The sequence below is a fragment of the Akebia trifoliata genome, chromosome 11 (genome assembly GCF_017979445.1).
Source record: "Akebia trifoliata isolate Shusen 1 chromosome 11, ASM1797944v1, whole genome shotgun sequence".
Lineage (NCBI taxonomy): Eukaryota > Viridiplantae > Streptophyta > Magnoliopsida > Ranunculales > Lardizabalaceae > Akebia > Akebia trifoliata.
Genome location: NC_141385.1, coordinates 13933612 through 13949346, shown reverse-complemented (window position 1 = coordinate 13949346; position 15735 = coordinate 13933612). Strand labels below are relative to the sequence as shown.

At 33.3% G+C, this 15735-nt stretch overlaps 1 protein-coding gene and 1 long non-coding RNA gene across 6 annotated transcripts; one reads left to right on the top strand and one right to left on the bottom strand.

Annotated features, from left to right (window-relative positions):
• Positions 1-1257: 1257 nt before the first annotated feature.
• LOC147391006 (histidine kinase CKI1-like) lies at positions 1258-12865 on the top strand. 5 transcript variants are annotated; one of them, XR_015170277.1, is made up of 5 exons: positions 1258-1630; positions 7453-7881; positions 10632-10859; positions 11069-11589; positions 11896-12865. XR_015170277.1 is itself a non-coding variant. In XM_086417248.1 (4 exons), the coding sequence occupies exons 2-4, from the start codon at positions 7640-7642 to the stop codon at positions 11368-11370; spliced, it is 645 nt and encodes a 214-aa protein (XP_086273374.1). In that variant the 5' UTR covers positions 1258-1630; positions 7453-7639; the 3' UTR covers positions 11371-11870. The 5 variants fall into 5 exon arrangements, 1 of the variants encoding a protein (XP_086273374.1); XR_015170276.1 differs by having other exon boundaries at positions 10623-10859; positions 11896-12862; XR_015170274.1 differs by having other exon boundaries at positions 10759-10859; positions 11896-12860.
• LOC147391005 (uncharacterized) lies at positions 12804-14360 on the bottom strand. The gene is made up of 3 exons (XR_015170278.1): positions 14111-14360; positions 13642-13910; positions 12804-12941 (listed from the first exon to the last, which is right to left on the bottom strand). It is a non-coding gene; the product is annotated as an uncharacterized LOC147391005 (long non-coding RNA).
• Positions 14361-15735: the final 1375 nt, after the last annotated feature.

Genomic DNA, 15735 nt, shown 5'->3' with positions numbered 1-15735 from the left:
TCAACGGGTGGATCTTCAATCGTTTGATGGTTTTAAAGATTTCGAGCTTCAATGGTTAGGATTTTTTGTAAAGAAAGACACGTGAGGGAATAAATGCTTTTATTCCCTCATTTTTTAGGGTTTCCCTATTGAGAGATTCATGAGAGAGAAGAGTTTGTTTCTCTGTGATTTTTGTAGAGAGAAGAGATTTGTGAGAGAGAAGGATTTGTGTCGAAAAAGGAGTTTTGAGAGAGAAGGTTTTAGTTTCAATAAAATAAAAGATGGAGGGAGGTATTTGAAAATACCTCGACTCTTTTAAAACAACTGAGGTTTCCTAGCTGGTCTGCACGTTTTGTTTTAAAATGAGATCCAGGCTATTAGACGTCCCAAATCCAACGATTGAAACACATTGCTTTCCAAGACATTTTTCGAGACATCGCACGAACTGCCCCTACATTCAATGATCTTCCAAAAAATACGGACAAAAAGGCAAAGAGATAAAAATGAGGTATGAAAATGAGATTTTTTTTTTTCACAAGTTATTTCCTAAAGGATCTCACGAGATCTAGGATTGATTAATTACATTAGCCCACATGTATTGAAGGCATCCACAAATTTATAAAACTACTCTTGTTAAGCTTCACATGCCACATGGTAAAGAGCGAGGAAAGCCAAAAAAATACTTCTGATGAAAATGGTATGGATATAATTTAAAAAATAAATAACTTGGATCTCAAACCCCTAACTCAGTTGGTTTGATACGTTGCAAAGCAACTTTTAGATTGTAGGTTCAAGTCGAGTACTTCGGTTTACCCATTAAGAAAAAAACTTAGATGAATTTGTTATAAAAATAATATTTTTATTTTGAAATCAATTATTTCAAATAGAAAAAAATAATGATTAAAATACCTAAATATTTATATTAAAAATAATTTTTTTTTAAGAATTATATCAGGTTTCAAATCTCGTTCGAGACTTAAATGACTTGTCATCTTGGTACCCTTCACCAACGATATGCAATCTTAGGCTTCATATCATCTCACGAGATAAACGAAATGACTTGGATAATATTTTGAAAATTTTGGTCAATTCAATAAAATTTGTTCAAGTCAACTAAATATTTTTATATTTTAATTAAAATAATAATTTTTTTAAATTTAAATATTTATTATCTAAATAAAATATGATTTTAAGACTAACTATCTTCTATTATTCCTTATTCTATCATTTTTATTATAATTATTTGTATATAAATAAATAATTGTAAATCGAGTTAAATGGTTTATACCGTCCGAGACAACCCGTCTCCTCCTTGAACGAGGCGAGACGTCCAGCCGAGTTTTGAAACCGTGGGATTACCTAACACATTTTTTTGCTGGTCGGATTCCAATTTCGTATTTGATTAGATCGATCTATTAGGGTTAATGCTCTGATTCATCTCACTCTCTCTAAAAAAATTGAATTTTTTTTTTCTGTTGGATCGAATTTCGTATTTGATTAGATCGATTTATTAGGGTTTATGCTCTGATTCATCTCACTCACTCTAAAAAGATTGGATGATTTGAGAAGCTTCAACTATTGATCGTGCTGTGATCCATCACCTTCCCTCATTCTTGAACGACCTAACTTACGAAAGGAGACCCAAGTCCAGGTAACCAGAGGTATTTAAGGCCCATATATATATCTCTCTCTTCTTTTTTTTTAATTTCTAAATTTTTTTGAGATCTATATCTGCATTTTCGGGATGAACTTTGTTGATGATGATGGTATTTAGGGTTTAGGGTTTAGTGATTTGTTGTTGATGACGATGGTTCAGATTTGTAGCAGAGTATTGGCTTGAAAGTGATGGCCAATTACTTTTTTCTTTTTTAAAGTGTTCAATTTGATCTAGACGCAATTTGATGATTAAATGTAAGTTCAAATGATCTTTTAGTCACATGTTGCTTCTATTTCCTTCGACAAGGGTTGTCCATACTCTATGGAGTATAGATGCTTTTAGTTGATCAAATTTACAATTGTGCCTCTCCGAGTCTATAACATGGTTTCGACTCTCATCCGGGTCATCTCGGTCTAACTAGATGGATTTGCACCGAGTCTTGGGCTTCACACTATCGCATGAGACAAAGGGATGACTTGGCTGAGATTTTGAAAATCTGGAGTGAATCAGTAAAACTCACTCAGGGATTTTGTATTTTTTGTGATTTAAATAAAAAATGATCTTGTGACTAATAATCTTGTAATTTACTTATTTTACAAAAATTTATAATTATTTATAAATATAAATATAAATATATTTTAATAAAAATGGTTTATCTCATTCGAGATGAGATGACTCAGTCTTGTCCATGAACGAGACGAAACATCAAACCGAAATTTGAAATAATGGTCTGTCAAGGCTAAATTGCTTCCATTATATTGTAGCAGCTCTTATACCATTGTATGATTTTTACCTTTTCCTAAATACCTATAGGCAAGACAAGACCATTTGCGTATTTGAGGCTTGCCAGCTTGGGTGTTATTGGTGCACTCATACTTAGATGCTTGCTTATTTAATATTTCAAAATTTTATGTATGCTCTTTTATTTTACAGTTGCCATCTATCTAAATAGCTTGATCTCTAAAGTCTACTTTTTTTTTTTAACTACAACAATTATATATCCATATGCAAGACATGTGACTGATTGTTCGTTTTCACATACTTTTAAAAACCTTCTGTTTGCCATCTATCAAATCTATTTTACATACTAGCCCTGATTTTCTTGCCCTCATCTTCGAATCGGTGCATTTCATTTGTTACTAAAATTCTGTCAAAGATTTTTCTATCATTTATAAATGCACCTTGTTTTGATCCTATGGTGTGATGAATGACCTCCTTTAAACTGGAAGCAATGACCTTATCAATGATTTTATATGTTGATCCTACAAGGCTAATAGGTTTAAAATCATAATCGAGAATTTCTTCTCTTGTAAATCCTTGACCACTCGCATATGATCACTGATTATGTCCCAACAATTTTTAGTAAATGCTATTGAAATCTATCTGGTCTTGGTGCTTTCTCAACCCGCATAGAGGATGTTGCTTTGGAAAACCTCATCCATTTCAATGCGCCTTTCTAACCATATTTGATGATCTGAGATTGAATTGAACTCCAAATTTTCAGGGCAAGGTCTATGTTCATTTTCCTCCTCAAAGTATTTGTAGAAATTCATAAACCCTAACGTAGCGGAAGCGTGTGAATCAATAGATTCAATAGGTAAACAAGTAATAACTTGAAACAAAATGAAGTATGAAGTTAAAAGTAATTAAGAGAAAATATTATCGAATTAATATGTTTCCAATTTATTAAATTTCGTTTTTGAAGCTCTTTATATAGATAATTTCATCACAAGAACTTAGAAACATTCTAAGATATCAAAAAGTAGCTTCCTAACCTATCTATAATATGATAGAAACTTTTTAGACCTATTCTAACTCTATTTAGACATTTCTAAGCACTTCTAATAATAGCCTAAAGAATAAAAACGAAATTATAAAAAAATAGAAATCTAAAAAAAAATTAGAGACTAAATAAATTAGAAACTAGATAAAATAAAAATTTCTTAAAATTAAAATAGAAACTAGGGAGAATGACTTTGAAGGAGTCTTTATTGAGAATATGTATCGAATAGTCCCCTAGTAAAGAATACGGACCATTTGAGTCCCACTTAATGAAATAGTAGTCTATTAAGGATCTTTTGAAGATTTTTTAAAGAAAAATATCTGAAATATCCTTCTAACAACTTTACAAAGTGTTTGATCTCAAAATATAGGGAGTCAATTAAAATACTCTACCAATTTATTTAGTTATTAATATTTCTGTGAAAAATAAAAAATAAATATTTTATTTATTAAAAACTAAACTCAAGATAATTTTATTTGACACATTTGTGTCGACTTGCTAATTTTTGAGTTGAATCAATTCGATGAACATTCTAGTCGAGTTTTTAAATTATGTTTTAATTATTTATATATTTTAATAAATCTAATATTCATAGACCAAATCGGTGTGATGATGATCATCCTCATCTCCATCATCGTCATTGGTGTAGTCATCATCATTTATGTGTTTTAAAGATTATCAGTTTTGGTAAGAGAAACAAGTTTTTTTTTTTTTTAAATATTAAATTTAACTATTTTGACCATAGTTAAGGGGCATGTCATTGGTTATAAAACATAGGAGTAGCTTAAATATTCTCAAATAAACAAGTTTATTTAAACTTTAAAAATCATTGAAAGGGTAATTATGGTATTTTCGCTTAAAAAATCCTTTTTAGACTAATATTTGATAAATTGGGTGCTAAAGAGTCCATATTTTTTTTAGAAGGGACTTTTTGATACATATTTTCAAAAACTAGGTCTTTGAGGTAATTGTCCCAAGAAATTAACCTAACAATTTCTAAATAACTTAAAATTGAACTAAACTAAAGAAATGTGACAAAAAATCAAAATTAGATTGAGTATGGACCTAATCAGGTCCAAACGAGACAAGTCAAACCCGAGTCGACCAGGTTTGACTGAGTCAACTCGGTCTGAAAATTCCGATCTTCCTCATATAGATGTCCTACATCAAAACCCCCTCTCTGATGTTATCTTCCCTTTCCATGGGCACTCTATTAATTTTCAACTTCAAAATGTGATGGATTCTTTTATGGCAGTTTGCCATGTTGTGAAAGAATTTTGTGTTATTTTTCCTTTCCTTCATCCATTTTATTCTTGACTTTTGCTTCACACAAAATTCTTCCAAAATCACAACTCCTTGAAATGCATTTCTTAGGTTTGTTCGTTTTGCTTTCTCATGTATTGATGAGGAATACTTTTCCTCTTTTTGATTAAAACTCTTGATTTCATCCAGACGTTGAGTTTGGGATCATGGTCTTTTGTTCTTTACCACTGTATTAAAATGATCCTTCCAGGTTCTTGACGCTAAGAATTTATCCAACCTTGACATCCTTCGGGGTTCCTGGTTGTTAGACCACATGTACAGCGTACCACCCATTGGTAGATCGACTAAAGAATGACGATTCACTAAATCACCAATTACCTTATACTTGTTGAGATATTTGATTCACCTTTCTTCTCATACTAGACTCTGATAATGTCAACATTCGCACAAAACCCCAAGGTTTATCGCAATGTGATGCTACGTCATTCAATTCCTCAGAACTGCATCCTCTCGCTACACTTGTTTGGACCATAGATACTTGAAAATTGCATAAAATAGATATAAAAAAGGTTCCGATCAAATGATCCACCACATTCACTAACAGTTTGTTCTACATCACTAAAATGGCTTCTGATGCTCTTAATGTTGGCAGTCAACACCAGCCTGCACTTCCCCATAAGCCTACACTTCCCCATAATTCTTTGATGGTTACCTTGTTACACTCCTTCAATTTAGATTCCTGCAGGGTCACTATAACTGGATTCCTTAATCATGTACAAATTTAATTTCCATCCTATTCTACCTGTTTCCCAATTCCCTGACATTCCATGATAGTATCTTAATTGTCATTACACTTTTCCTGAACCCTACCTTTTCCTGGCACTAAACCATGAACTAGGCCACCGGTCGTTCAACACTCCTTCACATGACAAACAAATACCAGATCTGGGCCCAAAAAGGTTTCGTGGATCCATCTCCGAACATGGGCTAGGCCTCTCAAACTTCGTCTGCTTTCTTTTATTGGCCAAACCTTCTGTGTGACTCCTCGAGATATGCTTTCCGACCCCTGAATTTCTCGCACACACAATCCTACTCTGGTAGGACCGTAGGACTCCTTTCATTCGCCTTTTTCACTCTCATTCCATGTGCACTTAGAAACAATTTTTGTTGCTTCAAGTGAACTGGTTCTCTTTCCAATATCTTATGCATTAGAATTCTCTAAATTTAATCTTTTATCACTTTCTCTCCAATCTGAATTTTTGGAATAATATCTTAGCTCTAGAAAGTTTTAGTGAATTAGAAAGAGATTTTTTTTTTTGATTGGTAGAAAGAGTGATATTACCTGGTGGTCTTCTTGAAGCTTTGTTAAACTTTTTTATTAAAATTCTAATTTCTTCACGTCTTCATATAATTGACATCCTCTTGAAGTTTGTGATGCCTAGGTCAACTTTTCCCCTTGTGACAATTTCCATATCTTGAGTTTGGATAGTAAAAACCGTAGTTGCAAGTTTTGATGGAGTTGGAGGAATTTCTTCACTGGAATTTTCAGTTTGTTAAGAATGAAACAACTCATCTGTTTTAGTTTTCTTAGTATCAAATGATATATTTTTTTGCTATAATTAATTGATGATGTTTTGGTATATCTTTTGATTACTCATCAAATGTTTTTGACACCTTGCTGGTTTATGCATCAACTAATTAATGACTTAGTTCAGCAGCTGAATCTTGGTCTCTTGACTTAGGTCAAAATACATTGATCTGTTCAAACTTAGTTGAAGTTTCTTGTGAATCTCCATTTTGATCAATGGGTATCTGATAATTGACAAATAAATAGTCGAAACTTAATACTTTTTCAAGACCTATGTATTTATGACATCGGACTTTCCAAAATCTCATTGTAGAGAATTTCAATTTCAACGAACTCTGATCGGTCATGTTTACAGTTGAAATTAGGTATTTCGGCTGCTTTGGGACTAATAGCAAAATCAAATATTCTAAAAATGTGTATCAAAATTGTGTATTTGACCAGTCCATCATAGTTAACTTTATTCCTTGGGATTCATGATGATCTTTCAGATTATTACATTATGAGTGCTAGTTTTAAGTTCTTCTATCCATTTTTTTTTTCTTGATCCCCCAGTATTGACAAAAATTTAGGCAATCGCTCTGCTCCACTACGAGTGTTAGCTTTAATTTCTTCTATCCCTCTTTCTTGATTGTAGTAGAGAAAAACTTTCTAATCATTCTGAGTGTTAGATTTAAGTTCTTTATGTACATCCTTTTTTTTTTGATTCTTGATCCTGGTAGAGAAAATATTTTTACAGTGGGTCTGATCTATTATGAGTGTTAGTTTTAAGTTCAATTTTTTTTTCCTTTCCTATTTTTGATCTTACTAGCAGAAACATCTACTAAACATGCCGTTATCATTTCAAAACCTATATTTTCTTGCACTTTCAATCACAAAACATTCAATTTTTAGTATGTGATTACATTCTTGCGCCTAAAATAGAGCCTTTTCCTGATGCTTTTAGTACCTAAGTTCTTTATAAATTGCGACATGAAGGCACTAAAGATTAATTGGATGATCTAGATCACACCTAATGGTGGTGCTCATAGATTGAATTGAGCACCTTATTAAGAAGACATTGCTTGGATTAGTGGTTCTATTTTCAGCTTTTAGGTGTTGCTATGGTAAGTACAAGGAATGACACATTCTTATTGTTTGTAATTGGAGAATTCTAATGCTAATATAACCATGCATTTATCGCAGTCAATAACTCCAATGAAGCTTGGAGCATCAATAGCTTTGCGGCCGGGTTGTTCATTGTTATGGTAATTTTCTCTTAATACCAAGATTTTTGTTTTCTCTAGTCATACGAGAGTTTTTTAATTTTAAATTATGATCTTCGCTTAATATATGACACAAAGCATTGTTTTTATACTCTGTCAACAATGAAATGCAGTCATTTATGGTATTGTTGTTTCCCATTTTAGTGATCTCGGCGTGGTGTGTTATGAGCAAACGCGTTGAACACATTGCTAAATTTGCTTCTCATCATGTCCACAATGCAACATTTTCGGATATTGAAACTACTGCAAGTTTTTTATTTCCAATTAATACGTTGGCGTTGAACCTAGCAAGAGTTTTAAGTTCATCTATAGATGCAACCCAATATCGTTCTCTACAATTGAAAATCAGGTTAGTATTGCCTAATAATATCATGATCCAAGTTGTATTATTAGATACAATAATAAAGCCAACTAGAGTTTTGGGTTGGTGTGTATTACAGATGGATCCAAATATGTTTTTAGCATTCTTTACTCTTCCACTATCACAGATATCTTATATTCGGTCAGATGGTTTGTTCTTCTCGTGTTATAAAGAAGGAAATCAAACTTTTGTTGTTTACTCCAACACTTCGTTCATCAAAACTACCTCAAATGCCTCTATTGTGTACGATTGCTAAAATCAAATGGTAGACAATTACACAGGGATGTGACATGGCGAAGTGAGCATTTTGAATACAACAATCTCCATCGATTCAAGTTGGTTTGAGAAATCATTGAATAGTACTAATGGATACACTTCATTGGGGAAGGGATGGGGCAAAACTGAAGAGAATTTATTCCTTAGTACAGTTGCTATTGAAGAATTTATTCCTTAGGGGTGATCTTCCTAGGATTTCCAGTGAAATCTTTTACTGATGCCATTTCAAAGATTGATCTTCGCCTTGGTGACTGAAAGCGCCCTCGATCCGCGGGGTTCGTGGATCCGCTTTTGACCCTTGAGGTTTGGGAGTCGCCACCTAGTTATTATGGTCTAGGAACCAAACTGATTCTAAAACGGATAATGAACTAATCTACTACAGAAAATCTAAATTCGGGGATCATGTTACGGGGTTGGAAGGTGTTAGGCACCAACCCCGCCCGGCCATTGTCGGTCTCTACTTATCCCAAATAAATCTACATCGCTAATGACAAACCTAGATTAAAAAATAATAAAAAAAAGCTTACCTTCGATCTGCAAAAGTGTTATTCCCTAAGATCTGGTGAAAACAGCTCCTTGTACCGTATTCCTTACTTCGTTTTATCTCCGGATCTGATTTCTGATCTCCGAGGTAAGGTATCTCCTTCTTGGATCTGGGTGCTTCGAATTTGTTGTGGATTTTGGGATGTTTTTGAGAGGTTTTTGGGTGTTTTTTAGGCTAAAATTAAAGCAGGGGTGTTAGGTAAGGAGTTGAGGCTCCAAAATTAGGGTTTTGGAGAGGTTGTGGAGGCTTCTTCACCTACTTTTCCTAGGATTTTTTCTTTGATACGAAAATAGGGTGTGGAGGCACCTATTTATAAAGTTTTTAGAAGCATTAGGGTTTATTTTTAGGGTTTCAATTAGGGTTTAGACATTGGTCTCATGAGATGGACTTAGTCTTTAAGATTTTGACTTAGGGTTTTGACTTTAGTCTTATGAGATTGACTTGATTAGATTAGGATTTTGATTTAGGGTTTTGACTTTAGTCTTATGAGATTGACTTGATTAGTTTAGATTAGGATTTTGATTTAGGGTTTTGACTTTAGTCTTATGAGATTGACTTTAATACTTGATTTTAGTTTTACTTAATTGACTTTAATTTTGACTTTAGTCTTATTTGATTGACTTTAATATGTTGACTTTAGTCTTGCTTGATTGACTTTAAATTTTTGGAGACCCCCCTCTATTATATCTTTGATTCTTTGGACCCCCAAATGGAGGGGTCCTTAAAGAAATATCTTGTGAACCATCAATAATTTTTCTTGAAAGCCTGATTGATCAATTTTTTGGTTTAAATTTTATAATTAATTTTATTAATGTTTCACTTTACATTATTTAATGATTTATTTATTAATTTCGAAATTTTTAATTATTAAAATTGTGAAATTACCATTTTGCCCTCGGAGAGGATTTTTTACGTTTTAAGTTGTTTTTCAATGTTCCAAGATGTTTTGGAATCAATTTTTCGTAAGGAATTCAATGGGAATGTTGGTTTTTGTCATTTATGAAATTTTTGTGTGAAATGGTCGTGAATTTTATGAGGGGTATTTTCGTAATTTTATCGAATTTTGTGAAAATTGGCGAAATGATTTATTTGATTTTGATTTGTCGTTTTGTGTATTTGAACGGATTTTCCTAAGTGTAATGTAGGCTCTAAGGTTGTTTTGATGTTAGGGGTAATTTGGTCATTTTTAGTGATTTTTATCGTGAAGCTTCTTTTTGGTTTGCAGGATGATGATTTCTATGTTTCTGGGGTAGTATTTTCCTAGCGTAGCGTGGTTTCTAAAGTTTTGTCAGCTCGAGATACCTCATCCGAATTTCTGAAACACATCCGGTAACAAAATAAAGCATTGGAATAGACATCTATCATTGGAAATCTTTGCGATTGGGTCGACGACTTGATTAATCAGGCGGATGCAAAAATGGGATGTCTACAGTGACTTTTACTTGTTGGGAGTTACTCGCACAAGCAGGGCCTTTCATCATTGTTCTATATGACGACATAGTCTCTGTCCGATTCAATAAATCTAGTTTATGTAAAAATAATTGCAAAACAATTGCTAACTTTACAGAAAATATAAAGTTTCTCCACTTAGAGATTTGAGAACTTTTATAATAATTTTTGTTTTTTGATTCTTGCATATTTGGTATGTACATTCACATGAGCACTCTTAAGTTCATTTCAAGCCATATTGGCTTTTATGATGGTAGTTGACAAAGGTCGTGTCCAACCATGAGTCCTTGACATGATCAAATATAACTTTTGTAATCTTTTGTTTATCTTTGTTGGCTTTCCCTCACAAAGGATTATTCAACCTGGTTCACTGACATAGCAAGCTAGCTTCTGTGCTTCTCTTTCTCATGCTTGCATTTTTTATTCTATCTATTTCCTTCTTTATATTCATGATTTTTAGAACTGCTAGAAAGGAGATGTTCCTTTGTGCCGCCCTTATAAAAGAGATGGAGACAACACAACAAGTAGAAAGAAAGAGTATGAAGAAGAGTTGCATTTTCTAATGGAAGTCATAATGTGCGTTCTTCTCTTTCCAGTCTTGATGGTCTAATAAGACTTTGTAGCAAAATGGTTGAATCTAATTCTATGTTCCATGAGTATTTGGATCAGATGAGAGTTTCTGTTTCAGATCTTCTAGGTAAGTTATATTTTTTATCGTATTCTTTTGGGTTGACATAATTAATTTACCAATCATAACATCTTTCTTATTGATTTTTTTCTTTTTTTTTGGGTTAAGAGATGTATGTGGTGAATGTTATTACTTTAATCTATCAACAAAGCATTCACCTTTTACATTATATATATTACTAATTATGTCTTATTTTTGTGGAAACAAATTTGTTTCAGGAATACTGAACTTCGTTCTTGATACTAGAAAAATTGAAGAAGGTAAAATGCAACTTATTGAAGTTGAATTTGATTTTGCACTAGTCCTTGAAGAAGCAGTTAATTTGTTCTATTCAAGCAGTATGAGGAAAGGCATAGATTTGGTGTTGGATCCGTTTGATGGATCAATTTTCAAATACTCTCTCGTAAAAGGTGATCGTGGAAAGCTTAAACAAATTCTGTGTAATTTAATCAATAATGCTATAAAGTTTACGAAAGAAGGCATATCTCTATTCGAGCTTGGGCTAAGATGCGAAGTTTAGAGGAACTCTATACTTGCGTCTAACAATATTGGTATGTGGAATAGTTTATCATGGTTGGTTTATAAGAACAATGAAGCTTACAGTGACTTGAATGCACTTCATGCGATTCGACATGGAAATTCTGTGGAGTTTGTGATTGAGGTGAATGACACTGGAAAGGGTATCCCAAAGGAAGAACGAAAATCAGTCTTTGAGAACTTCGTTCAAGTTAAATATATGGTATGTTGTCAAGCTTTGGTAAAAATTCTAATATTATGTTATTGAAGAATTTGAATACTTTTTTATTTTATGTGTATATGTTGATCACGGACAATGATTTCTCTTAAATTACATGGAACTAACGACAGAATTGTCCAAGTTATATGAAATATTGTGACTGCTTGATTATGTTTGTCCTTAAAAGTTGGTTAAAATGACTACTTTTTTTCTAATCAAATCTGATACCCTATGATTTCAAGTTTTCTTATTTCTTTTTTTGATTGGTCAAGTTTGTTTATACCATAACTTACTTGAATCATCTGCCAGGTGCGTTTAATGGGGGGAGATATTGAAATTGTGGATAAGGAACTCAGTGAAAGAGGAACTTGTTTTAGATTCAACATTTTTCTGCCAACATGCGAGACCATGTCTACTATTGTTGAGGGAGAAGGAATTAAATTACTTAACAATCGCATCTCAAATGAGTTGCATCAGCATTTATTTAAAAATATTTGGAACCAGGCTCCCAGGGCACAAGGATCACACGTTGTACTCTTAATTCAAGGAGATGGAAGAAGAAGAATCTTACAGAAATTCATTCGAAGCCTAGGCATAAAAGTTAACGATTGTTGCAAGTCAGCCCTAGGTTGAATGGCGTGTGTGGTGGATCGGAAGGGGATGGGCAAGTACCCCTCCTTAAAGAAACATCAAAAGTTGAGAAGATTCGTACTAGTCTTTATGGAAGCCCAAACTCGCTCCAAAGCCTGGTCTAGTTTGGCTGTGACACTCTCCCCACTCGATCTGTGATCGTTCGACAAATGCTGGTACACTTTGACATCATAATGTGACTAAAAGACAAACTATTAGGGATTCATTGCAAAACAAAAGTTATTGTTCATCCAGCTACGGGAGACTCTTTATATAGAGTTTAGCTATAGATATAGAAGAGGAAAGCAGGTGACAATGGACCAATTTTCAATAAACCAATATCGGCATATACATCTGATTCATCAATTTATCTTGGTTTGACGGTACACACACCATTTGAGATATCTTTAATTGCTTGTGGTGGTGGGCGGGATTTCTTGAGTGATTGCTCTCCGTTGCTCTTTGTAAATAAGTTCAAGCAGTTCCAACAACTCTCGAGGCTTCTTGGGTAAGGGTTGAAGAGGCTCATTCAAGGAGTGGGTATCACCATTCATCAATCCCATCGAATCATTTATGCCATTTAGATTGTAAATCTTTGCCAACAAGGAATTGTTATCTGAAAGCAATGTAGATTCATAATTCGGTATCAATGCATTCCTTGCCAAGTGAATTTTTGAAGATTTATTTGATCTCTTATAAATCTTACACAAAACCCAATCTTCCAACTGCCAAAAGAACAAGTGAAAGATAAAAAAACGAAATAAATACTAAACATAAACTCTAAAGCTTTTGGTAAAAAGCTTCGAGCAAAATTACCCAAAAAGAAGAAGAGAAAATGTAGAGAAAAATTGTGAAATTCCATTGAGCATCGTTCATTTTAATTCTGAATATAGTAATTAACCTTTTGAATATATTTTTATATCAAATAAGAAAAGATATTTTAAATTACTAGGGTTTATTATCAAACATCTAGCTTAGTTTTTGTACTTCAAATCATTTTTTTCCTATCTACATAATAAAATAGCATGGTTGTCTTGTCCCCTCTCCTTTGAAGCTAAATAGATAAAAATGAATGTTGAGTGCTTGAAATATGGTTTCTGGGTTATAAGTTGAAAATGAGATTATGTAGGTCTTAGTCTGGATAAGAAGAAAAAATTCAAAGGGGGCATGTCATCAAATTGAAAATAAAAACAGTGTTATTCAAAATTAACATGAAAATGCAAGAATAATGTGCTTGCATGAGAATTTCATTAAAAAACTTGTATTTTAATCATGGTTTTAAAACTCGTCCGAGATCAAGATGTATCGCTCGAGTTAGTTAGGTATCGGAGCTGAAAATCCTAGTTAATTAAATAATGCCCGAGCATGGTCTTGAAAATCCTAAAAAGAGGGATAGATTAAAACAAACAAATCAATAAATAATACCTTACTGCCAATGGTTGTATTTCTCATGGGATGTCTCACATGTACGCTGTATTCATCCATTACCCACCTAGTTTTGGTGTATTTTGAACTCTTTCCTTTCCTATGGAACACCAATGTCTTTTTGTATCCAACTTCCTTGTTATTAGTAAGAATTTGGATATATCTTCTTAAACAACGCCAAAACCCTCCTTGATTTCTTTTCTGATACTTTCCACTCCTGTTACGTGTGAAAAAATACATATTTCTTTCTCCAAATTTCTTATATGATTCTGTCCAAAATAAAAAATGAAAAAAAATAGAAGATAATACTAATAATTCTTGCTAAAAAACAAAGTGAGCCCAAGGACCCAATGTAAGGGGTGGAATCTTTAGTAACTTGTAATAACGAACCTGCAAGTTTTTGGGGATTAAAACGATAAATATTGATGACTTAAGGGGGTGGAATCTTTAGTAACTTGTAATAACGAACCTGCAAGTTTCTGGGGATTGAAACGATAAATATTGATGACTTCTTTGACTTTATCGAAGGGTAAGGGAAGATTCATGACTTTGTTGATGAGATATGGATCTATTAGCTCTTGATCTGAAGGATTGAACCTGAAACCAGGTGGTAATGTCACCTCTTTTTCTGAAGCTATTCTGTATAATGGAGAAGTTGCAGAGAAAGACATGTAGTATTTAACAGAGAGAAGTAAGAAGAGGGAACAGAGAAGAGACAAAAGAGAATTCATCGGGGTGTTTATAACTCTCATGAGTTCTCGTATTTATAGAAGAAAAAAACAGTTTTATTTATTTTAGGAAAGGATAGGAAACGTCGACAAAATTAGTAATTAAATAGTTACGGAATGTATCACGTGGAGGGAAAGGATATCTTTGGTTTCCCAATCCTAGTCAAACTAGGAGAACAAGTTTACATAATTAAGACGTACCCTTCACACTTTGAGACTTGAGACTTGAGAGAGAGAATATTTGAGATTTTGAGTTAATCCCACAATTTTTAAACTATGACATAACCCTTAGACTCATCTTTGTAAAATGACATGAGTGGCCTTGTCTTTGATTGCATGGACGAAATAGGGTTGTTAGGAGAGAGAGAGAGAGAGAGAGAGAGAGAGAGAGAGAGAGAGAGAATTGGTCAAGGCGATTTGTTTGACAATAGTGATCAATGCTAGTAATAGCGGTGGATTTTATTGTTCCATGGATGAAAAATAAACATTAACACTAGAGTGGATTTTTTTGATGAGAGTGAAAAATCATTTTTCTTAGACAACGAGCCATCAAACATAGAAAAATACATTTTCCATGTTTTATCAAACATATCCTTACTTGGGACTCAGAGGTAGATAAATAAATAAAGGGGATTGTTTTGAAGTTAATTCCATTGATTCCATTCCTTCTAACAGAACTTGTACATCGAACCTCAATCATCACCATCAACATAGATCTGGATCTATCATTTCAGGCCATGCAATCGGTTGCCAACTTAAAAAGAGACATTTTGACTCGCCCCAAAAGAACTTGTCTTTGTTCCGTTGGCTTGTGATCATATAACATTCTAGGGTGAGCACCTTGTGAGCACCTTCTGATTATACGTTGCAAGTACTTTAGACAGACTATGCTAGAATCGAAGGAGTGAGATGCACCTTATGAACTTCTTTGGCCTTGTCTTCACAAAATCAGCTATCGTCAACTTATTTTACCCTATCAACAATTAGTGCATCTTGCGGGTGGTGCCCTGCACATGCATACCTACTGTTGGATGGTGTTTGACTTGCTCACAACACATTTTCTCTACACTAGTTAGTTATGAAATGTGTGAAAAATCTTAGGAACTAATTTGTTATTTGTTTTTGTTGGTTAGATATTAGTGGAAAACAAGTACGAAGTGGAGAATATTTTTGTTTCTTTAAAAGTCCTTTCTGTAGTTTGATTCCTCTGTTTTTAAATCTTTGTTATGCATGGGTGTGCTTGAATAGGCTGCTTTCTCTTATTTTTCTATTTTTGTGTCATACCCTTCACTTTCAACTTTATGATTTTGCCTACTTTAACCTTCAATTTTTTTTTTTTTAATCATACTTGATTTAGCAAGATCAA